Below are 12,569 nucleotides of genomic sequence, written 5' to 3'. Positions count from 1 at the left end.
GTTGTATAAACTGTCATACAAACTACCTATATATTTTTGTCATTATTGACATGGCTGCCATCTTTCTTTTGCCTTGCTTGCATAGCCTGCTATTATTGTACACCTTATGCACATTTACCCTCTAATAACATCAATCTTCAAATCAAGAAACAAACATTAATTTACCATCTAATCCATATCCTCCTCACTATACAACCACCACCCCTCTCTACTATCATCCATCTTTATCTCACTCAATTTATAACCACCCTTCTCCACTGCTCATCTCCACCTTACTCTATGCACATAACTTGTCCTCATCCACCCATGTCTACCTATATCCACGAACCATCAAATCCTTTTAAAAACCACTATCAAATCATTTTGTCGACATCCACAAATGAGCCTTTGTCTGTTCTCTTTAATAAAGTTATTAAACTCAGTCTAAGGCCCGAGTTCTAGGTTGGGTGGGTTAACTTGAATTAGTAAAAATGATGTTTTATTTTTTAAAAAGTTAAAACAATGTCATTTGAAAAATATATATTTTTTTTAAAGTCAAATCAGGTTTTGACTAAGTTAACTAAGTCATAAGTTAGACTCCTAGGTCACATGGGTTTAATCGGGTCAACTCCCACTTGATTTTTTTAAAACCCAGCCCAAGCCAAGTCTTTGATCGACCCTTCAGGCTAGGAATAGTCTAATAACATTGTTAGTTACTACACCTTCTTTGCTATAACTTATAATCACTTTCATATAGCAAGTCATATTTGCAAATATACTAAAAGAGAACATGGTTTGTATATTGTTTTAGTAGTAAAAGTATGTTCTCTTTACTCCATATGTTATGTGTTTGGATTTTTTTTTCTTTCCATGATCTCATATATATGAGGTGTTAGAGAATATTATGATGTTAAATTAAAAATCAATATTATAGAATATAATTTTAGATTATAACTAAAAAAATTCAAAAGAACAAGAACAAAAACTAACTCAAAAAACATAGCAATTTTTCATTTCCACTATTCAAAAAGCATGGAAATATTTAATTTGATCTTTGAAGTTTTGATTTATATATATTTAGTCCTCTTTTTATGATTTTATGTTCCAATCCTAAACTTTATTTTCTCATGTTTTAGTCATCAGGTGATGAGAGATGAGATATATAGTCATTGGAAAAGAGAAAGGAAAGAGAAATGATTTGGCAAACTATATTTCAAACACAAAAAGACCGATCTTGGTGTCAATTGGTTCATCTTAGATAGTCAAGTTTAATGAGGGTGGTTTTCTTTTTCATACTTGCCCGAAAAAAGTAGATGTAGACTTGTTAAGTTTTTGTTTGTTTGTTTTTTTTTTTTTGTTAGAGATTGGTTTCTAACCTCATTAGATGGTATTTTAGGGTTAGAAATGAGTTTATTAAGGTTTTAAGATGTTTTTGTGAATGTTTATTGGAGAAAAAAAATTGAAATTTGAGTTTTTGGATCCATAAACTCGGACGTTGATTTTTTGGTTACAAGAAATAACTAAAAAATGTTCATGCAAATGACATATCATTTGCACAAGTGAACATTGTGCCATCTGTTCTATTTAAAAAACCCTTGAGCAGATACAGTGATTGGAAAATATCCATGTGAATGACATGTCGTTTTTCCAAGCAAATGAATTGTCATCTATTTTATTTAAACAAAACCCTTGAGGGGATGATGTATTAGTTGTTTTTTTTGTTGAAAAAAATTAACGGGTATGACCGTTGTTTTATATATATATATATGATCATATTTTTTTCAACTTAGTTTTTGGTTATTATCGTCTCTCACATTCTTTTAAATTGTTTAGTTTAGTTTTTTTTAAATAGTAATTAATCTTTTAAATTGTTTCTATAATTTTATAATTCTTTAAAGAGATTATTGCACTTTATTTTAAAATTTTTTTCCTATTAAATTTTAGATAGACCATTTATATTTGCATGATTCATTTACAAGAACGAAAATTATATGCACTCAACGATCCTAATTAACCTCCAATATATATAAAAGAAAACCTTTAAAGCAAAAAAGACAATCAAGATAAAATATTTGCATGAATATTTATGTTTTGCTTCTTGATAGGTCAATCTGGTCAACTTTTCATTTTAGTCTTTAATTAGAGTTCACAATTATTTTTAGAATTTATTAGTTAATTTATTTTTCATTTTATTTTATAAAATACAAACATCGTCTTTTCATTTTTCAATACAAAATTTTATGAAACTAAAAAATACATCTATAATACCAACATTTTATTCTTTTATATTAGAAATTAACTTTAAAATATCCTACCCACAGTACGTGTAGGTTTCATTCATTTCTATATATTATTGGGATTTAGTTGACTCCTTCTATTACTATTATGACTAATGGAGTTTCTTTCTTTCACAATTACTACATTGTGTGTGTATTAAAAAGTAATTCTTTCACAATTACTACATTTTATTAATTGAAATGAATTAAAAACAAGGAAATTAAAAAACACAATAACTTTAAAGTACGTATATGTAATGTATTCTACATTCTTATACACATTCAATTTAAATTTAAATTTAAATTTTTTATTGATTTTTTAAAATATTACAAATTATATCACTTGATTTTGTAATTTTATTAGTAAAGGACTTAATTGAAAAACAATAATGTACTATTATAACTTCTTTAAAATCTAAGTTACTTTGATAATTAAGAGTTACCATATCCACGACTCTTCTTCGGTCCACGCCAGGTGAATCTGCGACTAGATCTTCTCATCCGCTGAATTTGGTACGAGATCTCTAAGAGAATTAGAGAATTTCTTAACCTATAATTTCATTATGCATATTTTAGACAAATCTTATTATAAAAAAAACTATATAAATCAAGAATAAAAATAAAATAAAAAACTATCAGATTAAAGTTTGAATTTACTTGAGTAGGCACTGGCTCTTAGTCATTTATATCATAACATGTCCATCATGTTCTAAATCTCGCCATTAGTTTGCAACTCGATAATTCAAATTAGATTAGAGAAATAAAAAAATATGAATAATAATGTTAAATTATTGTTATTTGCACTGCTTAAACTGTTGTAATGGGTCGATGAAGGATTTAGTTTAAGTTGAAATCTAATTAACATCATAGTAGTGTTTGGTTACCGTCTCATAATAAAAAAATAAAGATAATAGAGATAAAAAAACAAAATTAAATTAAAAATAAAGATAAAATTATATCTGGTAATGTTGAATAAGATAAAGTAATTATTTCTATGTCCTGTATTTTAGTTGATAATGAACAATATAAAATAAAATATGAAAAGTTTAATTTACTCCGAAGCACGTGTTATTATCAAATTTACATATTAAAAAAAGTAATTTGAGTATTGAAAATAAAAAAATGACTAGTTATTTATCCCTAACCATAAAATATAAGGACTTGAGTGTTTTATTTTTGTTTTTTTTTTATCATGCAATATATCCATTCAAATCAATGATTTACATTTAGACGTGGAAAACGAGAGGATAGCTCCTTCTTACAAGGAATCAATTACGTACCCAAACATTGGATGGTGATTTTCATTAGATTTTAATATCCCAAATTCCCAATAACTGCATTCAATTGTTGAACAAATCGCAAGAGTAAATTTATTAATTAATTTCTTAATTGGTTTAAAAGGTTAATTAATTATGATAATCCTCTTAACACATATGAAGTATGTTTTAATCGTCTACTCATGAGTCATGACCATTCCGTGCCAGAGAATTCGTCAACTTTCCTATCTTCTAATCACAACGCTTTTATCGTGAAGGGTGGAAAATATAAATCCATTTGAGAAATTCTTGGGAACGAAGGAATATATACATATACATATACATACACATATACATACACATATACATATACATACACATACACATATACATATACATAGACACTCCTAAATATAAATGGATTTATTAGAGAGATATTCTTGGCAAGGAAGGAGTGTATATAGACACTCCTACATATCTCTCTAATAAATCCATGGATATATATAGAATAGAATTTAATCTAACAATTTCCTTAATGGATATTTAATTTTTTGAACTAAAACAAAAATCATGAGAGCATCTTATCCTGTCAGTTATTCACTACACGTAAAACTCATCAACTAGGCCTGCCTCTGATCTCTTTCTCTCTCTATATATATGTATGTGTGCATCCTCTTCTCTATCTCTGATAATTAAAGCCTCCCTGAGATTGTTGATCTGCTAAGATGGTGTCTGCTGAAGCTGCTCGTAACGTTGTTGGGATTATCGGTATATTTTCTTTCTTCAACCTTCTGCACCCTTTCTGCCACTCCACCTGAATATACAACCTTCTCAGATTGATTTCTCGAAAACTAGCTAGGGTTTTACGGTTTCTCTTCTGTTTGTCACGCTTCTCATACAGTTTTGATGTTTTGTTCTTAGGAATAAAAGCTTTTATGTCGACGTCCGTTTTTCTGATACACATTATATATATATGTTCTTGTCTTTACCTTTCTTTTTCCCTTATAACGTTTTATGAATCTACTTTAAGGTCTTCAACAGGCATTGTTTATACGTCCCGGTGGAGATTAACTTACTAAAAAATAAAACTCATTGCATAGTTTGGAGATTAATTTTGAAAAAAGATATAAAATAGGTACAAAAATCATAAACACAATTTCAACTTTGATTGGTATTTCTTTTCCTTCATTCAAATAAAGATATTAATTAATGGAGAATCTGGCAAAGATTGTCTGGGGAAGGGGAAGGGAAGGGGAAGGGGAAGGGGAAGGGGACGGCCCTTAATTACTCTGTGTACTTGATTAATTACCCTACGCATTCATGATTTTTTTTTTGGGAAAGATTAGGAATTTATATTGCAAATTTTATTTTCTTCAAGGAAAACACGATTTCCCATGAAGATATATTCTCCTTTTTGTAACGTTTTGTTTTTTGTTTTTTTTTTTTGGCAGGGAATGTCATCTCCTTTGGCCTATTTTTATCTCCAGTGTAACGTCTCAGACCATACATGTCCATTTATTATATGCATTTTCAATGTATTTATGCGTGCATGTATTAGTGTTTACGATCATACATTCAAGTCCATTTATATTGCATGCATGTATGCAAAGTATTTTCAATATTCAGTTTCGGAAATTGAGAGATTTGCAAATCATTTTTCAAAGCAATATACAGAAACCATTCTGAGCCCAGCACCATCGAGAGTACCAACTTCCACACAGACACACACAAGAAATTTTTTTTTTTTTTTTTTGCTGTTTTATTATCACGACAAACGCAAGCAGTGATATGTATATATATGGTAGACAATATTAGTCGTCAGCTGCGTTTTGATTGAGTTAGTTTGCTTACTTTGGTCATGTGATTTTCTCTATCTGCTCGATGGGTTAACATTTGTTCGACAAAACATTGGATGCAGTCCAACATTTTATCGCATTTGTAAGAAGAAAGATGTGGAAGAGTTTCAACCTTATCCTTATGCTGCGACGGTGTTGAACTGCTTGTTCTGGATTCTCTATGGGCTGCCGATAGTTAAACCAGACAGCACTCTTGTTGTGACCATTAACAGTGTTGGTCTTGTATTGGAGCTGATCTACTTGAGCATATTTTGCATTTTTGACACGCAGAATAAGGGGCGGGTAAGTTACAGATTTTTCCCTTTTCAAGTCTTAGCTTCCAACCTTCGGGTGGTGACGTTTTTCTTTCTTCCTCTTTCTCTTTTGCCAGAAGAAGGTTTTTCTTGTGCTTTTTGGCGAAGTAATCTTTATGGCCGCTATTGTTGTAACCACTTTTCTAGCTTTCCACACTCATGAGAAAAGAACTCTTTTTGTGGGAGTTTTCTGTGACATCTTCAACATTTTGATGTACGCTTCACCTCTTACTATAGTCGTAAGTCTCTCTTCACATCCAATTCCACCAGCCATGGCATGCATGGCCTGATTTCCTCTCTAACACTCTGTGCTTTAATGCCATGGCGTGACTTCCTCTCTAACACTCTGTGCTTTAATACATATCCACAGAAAAAGGTTGTGACCACAAAGAGTGTGGAATACATGCCATTGTCCCTTTCATTGGCCAACTTCCTTAATGGCTGTGTCTGGACAGCTTATGCTCTCATCAGATTTGATATCTTCATACTGGTAAATTTAATATCTACAAATGTTCTTGATATGGATAGCTAGGCTGGTCTGAATCATAAACGAAATTGACCTAATTAACTACACGCATCAACTTGGTCTTTGCAGGTCAGCAATGGTCTTGGAGCTTTCTTTGGTTTTCTCCAGCTCGTCCTTTACGCCTTCTACTACAAATCTACTCCTAAACGCGGTAGTCAAGATGTGAAGCCATCTGAGATCCAGCTTTCCGCTTCAGATGCAGCCTCCAGAGCATGAGGCATGCAATTTGATCCGACCGACCCTGCCCTTGAAGTTCCAGTTTTTGCCTGCAATAACTTTTATTTATTCAATTTCTCTCTTTGGCATCGATGCTCACCTTTGGATTGTCAGGAATATATATACTTCTCATTTTTGGTTTGGGTAAAATGCTGTAGTTGAGTTCTTGGGATATTTTCAAGCTCATTGTGGATTTCCCTCGGTTAAAATGTCAAGTTTTGGGTTTTTAAGATCCACAAGCATGAATCCCTTTCCTAATTTCTTCACTCCCAACGTTAAATAAGGCAATAAACAGCAAGTTCAAATATTGGAAGAAGGCTGCAATAAAATATTTTGCCACATAGAAAGTAATAGTAAAGCACTCAGTTCATGAGCCAATCAATATGCCCCAAATATATACACAGAATTCCCAATCTCCCTACAATTAAGCACACCTAAATCAAAACTCTGACAATGTATAAAGAATCATTTACATATCATGTACTGAGCTTTGCAATCATATCCTCTACTAGCCTAAGTGCTTTTGTTCCCATTACTTTCTCTCCCTCTGCATCAATTTCTTGCATAATCTGCTCTACAAGCTCATGCTTTGATTGTTTAGCTCTTGACCGATAACTTGTACAGTCCCTCAAAAGCAGCAATAGCTGTTTGGCTTTCTCCTTAGCCCTCCATGTTCCATCCACACTCAACTGAAGCAGCCCTGGAATCACACCTTCCCTTAAAATCAGCCCTCTGTACTTATCTCTGCAGCTCTGGCAGATGAGGAGGAGAATTCCCACTGCATGCTCTTTGCATTGGGGAGTACCCTCTTCAATTGTTTCTACGAATGCCCGAATTGCATCTCCTGCACCAGAAGTTTGAGCCAGTGCATTCTCTGATGAAGCAATGATATCTTCAAGAAGTGCCATTGCCTTGTCAACCAACTCCGAGGACTTTTCGTAGCTGTGAATAAGTTGAAGCAAGGTAAAAACTATACCAGAGGAAACTATTGATGGAATAATCTGATGGCAACTTGAGAGATTGTGAAGAGTTGCTACAGCGTCAAGTTTGGCCTGCATGCTAATGCTGTCTGTGTCATCATATTCTCCTCCGAGGATCTTAACAAGGACAGAGATAGCCCCAGAAGCCGCGATTGCGAGCTTGTTCGCCCCACAAGAAGAGATGACTAGGAAAGCTGCTAGTATGAGTTCCGTCAGTGACTCGTTTTGACTTTGGAGGAGCTCTAGCAGCACAGGTATCACCCCCAATTTCACGATTCGGATCTTGTTTCTGGAAAATTATCAAGTTTAATCATCTATCAAAATCTTTTCTCCTGATTCCGCTACATTTTGTTGTTCCCATCAAGAAGACTACTGTGTCTAAAATTTCTGCTACTAGTGCAGTTTCGTCATTCTGGTTGGGCCAAAATGCATTCAACAAAGAGCACATACTCACACTGTTGTTCCCTACAAGCAAATAAAGAGAATTTGCCTACAAAAGCGTTGAGCTTTTTATAGCAAGCAGGCGACATTCTATTTGGTACGCAGATAAAGGTTATATGCGATATATCTGTTTTGTTTGTGCACCACACTCAATATACATTGGATAAATAAATTTGTAACGAATTGAAAGGGAACGATAGACTAACCTTTCATTGCCAAAGGCAAGGCTGAGCAAAGCAAAGAGAGCAGCTTCAATGGCTTCATAATCTTGAGACTGAAGCATTGAAATCAAAGGATCAATGACTCCTCGTTCAGCCAACTTGTGCCTTTGCTTAGCATTAAGTTTTCCAAGTTGAGTGGCAGCCTGAATCCTCACTTCTCTGCTACCATTGCAAAGATTTTGAGCTACAAATCCCTCCATGGTATCTCTGTTTCTCTCGTGTAACAACAATTAAGGTGCTAGCTAGTATTTTATTAATGTTGCGTAGTGAAGTTAATATTGATATTGGTATATATTGGTGGTTGCTTGAGAATGTGATGTTAGTCTTTTGTGGGTATCCATTGTTTCATGTTGAAGCAACTTCTTGCTCTTTATTCAGCTTTTTTCTCGAATCTCTAATTGGGAAATACAACAACGATTCCTAAGAGTCTACTTTCCTTTTACAGAAGCAAGTGCCTTTTTCTTGCGGTTTTTATGTTTTTCCATCTCCATTTCCTGGAGAATTATTTCCAAATATCATGTGTACGGATCCTATTGGGACTTGTTTAGATTGATTTTGGGTCTCTATATTCTTTTCCCAGGATTCTTTTTATTATTATTGGACATGATATTATTATATTTATTGGCATAATGATTAAAGTATTAGTAAATTGACCACTACGTTACAAACTACATGTACAGACGGACATATGTGATGTGTCTTCAGTGATCGTGGGACCTGCTCTACCTTAAGAAGAAATTAATGAACAACGGTAATAACAATAAAGCAAGAGAGCTTAATTTCATACAGCACAAGTTGGAAAGTCGAGAGGGATTCTGTCATGAAAGTAGCCCTGATGACTTGGATGAAAGCAGGCAGGCCTCTTGTCATGAACATCATGACTTTAGAGTGTTTCTCGTGATCCAAAGATGACTCATGGGATAATATAGAATTCTCTCTCCAAATTACGGGAAGTGGCAGAGAGAGCAAGGTAAGAATATTTAGGACTGGAACTGAAAGTAATCACAGTCACGAGACAATAATTTTTTAAGGAATTTGTCTGCTTTTCTTGAGGAGCTATACGGCGGCATTGTCTTTACGGAAAATACTTGTCAAAATGCCCCACGGCATTGCCTTTCCATATGCTTTGATCACTACTCAACCAAGAACGTTGATGCTCCTAAATTTCTAAATGCAGTTCTGATCCCCACTTTCTGGTGTTTTTAGATCAAAAAGAGCTCTGATGTTGGGGATGATTCTACTAAGAATATTATCAATGAATAATAGCCCAAAATCAATTCATGAGACCCAAGAAAAAATAGGCTTTGTTTTGTTGGAAAAATGAAGAGGAGGAGGAGGAGGAGCAAGGAGGGTGGAGCTCAACTCCTTTTTACACCATATCTCTCATGCAAGAGAAAACACATACTTGTCCTTCTAACCACGTAAGAAAACTCATTGTGTATTACAATTACTAATTAAAAAAAACTTATCACCCAAAAAAACTATTAGGCCTCACAAACTATTGTGAAAATCCACATAAGAAGGCAAACTTCTTCATTGAACCTACCACGACGAGCATCAAATAATTCCACAACAAAATTTTTAGATGCCGTTATATAGGGGTAATTATTTTCGATTCGATTTAGTTTTTATTAAAAAAAAGTAACCAAATCGAAAAAAAATTTTAAAAAAAAAACCGAAACCGAACAGAAACCGGTTCAAACCGACCGGTTTCAGTTCGGTTTTTTTTAGGACAAAAACCGGTTCAAACCGGTTTGGCTCGGTTTTTTCGGTTTGGCTCGTTTTTTTCCGGTTTTGCTCGGTTTTTTCGGTTTGGGTTCGATTCGGTTTTTTCAGTTTTTTACTTATAAAACGGAAACCGAACCGAACCAGCCAGTTTTTTTAAAATTTTAATCAGTTTAATCGGGTTTTTTTTACGATTCGATTTTTTCGATTATTTGTTTTTCAATTTTTCGGTTTTTTTACTCACCCCTGCCACTACAACTCATCAATGTTGGAAGAATACATAAATTAGCCACAATATATACATTCTAAGAACACTAGCAACATTCATGATCTTTTTCCTTTACCAAGAAAAGAATCTTTCATTACAAATAATACTTCAAATTCAATTCCAATAAAAAAAAAAAACCTTCAGAAAAAAGTATGTAATTTTAAATAGAATATGCTAACACATTTCATTCTTACTTAAAACACGTGGGACACCATGCAATTACCAATTTAACTTCAATCACCTCACCAATTTATGTCATAATTTAATATAATATAATAATGGGAGAGATTAATAATGTAAAAAGAATTTATATGTTAATTATTTTTTAATGTATTTTTTTAGTGCTCTTATCACTTGTTAAGGACAAAAATGTTTAAATATGTATCTATTTAATCCATTTAACATATTTCGAATCTAAACTTGTTTGCTAAACCTATTCTCATGCCTATTTTAAAGATTTATATGTTAATTATTTTTTAATGCATTTTTTTAGTGCTCTAATCACTTGTTAAGGACGAAAATGTTTAGATATATAACCGTTTAACCTATTTAACATATTTCGAACCCAAACTTGTTTGCTATACCTATTCTCATGCCTATTTTAAAGATGACTAACCATCAACATATTATAACCAAATAACTGGGATGGCATATTCATAAATACCTATCTCACTCAAGCATCATGTTAAAATCACAAACAATTGTATCTTTTATATATTAAAAAATATATAAAAATAAAATAACTAAACTAGTAATATACTTGTATCACATATATGATGTTTTGTACCGACTTATTTTATTGGGTTTAGGTTTTTATGATACCCAAGCTCTAATTGGCTAGAAATGTTGATTTTTTAACTTTTTATTATTTCCGATGCTTGCATGTCATGAGGTCTAATTTTTGTTATTTGTAGTGAAGCCCTAAAACAAATAATGTAATGCAATTTACTCTTTAAATAAATAATCTTAGCAAATTAACTATATATGGTATTTATGATTAAGCCATATATATCCCTTTAGGGAAAATGGATTATTCACATCATGTAGTACTTGTGCATGCAAAAGTATCCCTACCATTACTTCTAGGGTTTCCAACAACAATCTTCACCGTCAATCTTGGTATCATCCATATACTATTTGTACTTAGGATGTTGTTCCATGTATTAATCAAGACAAGATTTAATTGAATCTAGTCTTACATTGTGTTATTCTTCATGTAAATTTAAAGGATTTATCGAGATTTTAGAGCTTGGTATATCAATATCATCTATCTATGTTGCTCATGCTTGAATATAAATATTAGTTATGGATATGTATTTAAGTTTTAAACTTATTAAATAAATATTTTAGGTGCAAGGTAATGAGGACATCAAGTTTAGGCAATAAATCACATGTATGTATTGACAAAAACAATAAAGAATAGCCCAATTGCACAAACTATTTCGCATTACCAACCATTTCTCTTTGGTTAAGAGACTAAGCATGTTCAAGCCTATATTATTGTACTTTTATTTGGGTATATTAATTAGGCTTTATTTATGCTATGTATTTGGAAATTTTTATGTAGTGGGTTAAAAGCCTAATAAGTGGTTATTTAATAATTTATTATTAATATATAGTTTTTTACATTATGACAAGTGTTTTGATGAATTGAGACAGACTTTTGGTTTTCTTCCTTTAGTTTTCTCTTATTTCTTTTAGCTTTTCTCTTCTCTTCTTCAACTTTTTTTTTTATACTTGGCTTCTTCTTGTACTTGACTTCTTTTAAATCTTTATTTGTCCTGCATTAGCTTTGACAACATCCTTTTCTTAATCTCTTCAAATGCCTTGTAGGCTACCTCACTCAATTTCAAGCAGTATGTAATAGGAGATATGATAGTGATAAATCCTTCAATAAGTTTGAGTAGTTCACTCAAGAACTAAAGTATGAGAATCACTCACTACATACAGAGCACACACGATATACGATAACTTTTTTATTATTGTCAAAACTCAATAAAATCCTTACATAATATTTATATATAAACTCTAAAACTAATGGGTCAGACTTGCACCCAATTTAAATAAAGCCCGAACAAATTAAAATTAGGTTTAAAATAATAAAAATAAATAAATAAATAGTCTAATATTATTTTTCACCCCCTGTAGCATATGATAGTGAAAAACACCCAAGATAAATAATTGTTGAAGAATCCTTACTGAACAAAAGCCTAATGCCTTGTAAAATAAAAATTAATTTTTGACCAATTAATTTCTTTTGTTTGATATGGAATTCTTGTAAAATAAGTAAGTCAAAGGCTGCCATATAATTTCTGAATAGCATTAAGAACTCCTTGTAGTGAATGGAATCCATAACTCTTCAAGAAACCATGTTTTGTTTTCCGCACTTTGCTGGCAGATTCTAGGTCCAACTTCAAACACATTGTTCTCTCTCTTTCAGATAAATTAGCAAGCCTACCATATATAGTTAGAAAGGTAAATATGTCTAGTTTCCAACCCAATTTGAATCACATTCAACCTTATCTTGTAGCT

The 12,569-nt window shown here is 32.3% G+C and overlaps 2 protein-coding genes across 2 annotated transcripts; one reads left to right on the top strand and one right to left on the bottom strand.

The window, feature by feature from the left end:
- The first annotated feature begins 4,061 nt into the window (after positions 1 to 4,061).
- On the top strand, positions 4,062 to 6,632 carry LOC7467641 (bidirectional sugar transporter SWEET6a). The gene is made up of 6 exons (XM_002298510.3): positions 4,062 to 4,279; positions 4,963 to 4,999; positions 5,430 to 5,649; positions 5,738 to 5,899; positions 6,031 to 6,150; positions 6,256 to 6,632. Exons 1-6 carry the CDS (start codon positions 4,237 to 4,239, stop codon positions 6,400 to 6,402), a joined length of 729 nt encoding a protein of 242 aa, XP_002298546.1. The 5' UTR covers positions 4,062 to 4,236; the 3' UTR covers positions 6,403 to 6,632.
- Positions 6,633 to 6,701: 69 nt separating this feature from the next.
- Positions 6,702 to 8,495, bottom strand: LOC7467642 (U-box domain-containing protein 3). The gene is made up of 2 exons (XM_002300022.4): positions 8,030 to 8,495; positions 6,702 to 7,671 (listed from the first exon to the last, which is right to left on the bottom strand). Exons 1-2 carry the CDS (start codon positions 8,242 to 8,244, stop codon positions 6,879 to 6,881), a joined length of 1,008 nt encoding a protein of 335 aa, XP_002300058.1. The 5' UTR covers positions 8,245 to 8,495; the 3' UTR covers positions 6,702 to 6,878.
- Positions 8,496 to 12,569: the final 4,074 nt, after the last annotated feature.

The sequence above is a fragment of the Populus trichocarpa genome, chromosome 1 (assembly GCF_000002775.5).
Source record: "Populus trichocarpa isolate Nisqually-1 chromosome 1, P.trichocarpa_v4.1, whole genome shotgun sequence".
NCBI lineage: Eukaryota > Viridiplantae > Streptophyta > Magnoliopsida > Malpighiales > Salicaceae > Populus > Populus trichocarpa.
Note: the sequence above shows the minus strand (reverse complement) of the source record. Positions and strands in the feature narration are given on the sequence as shown.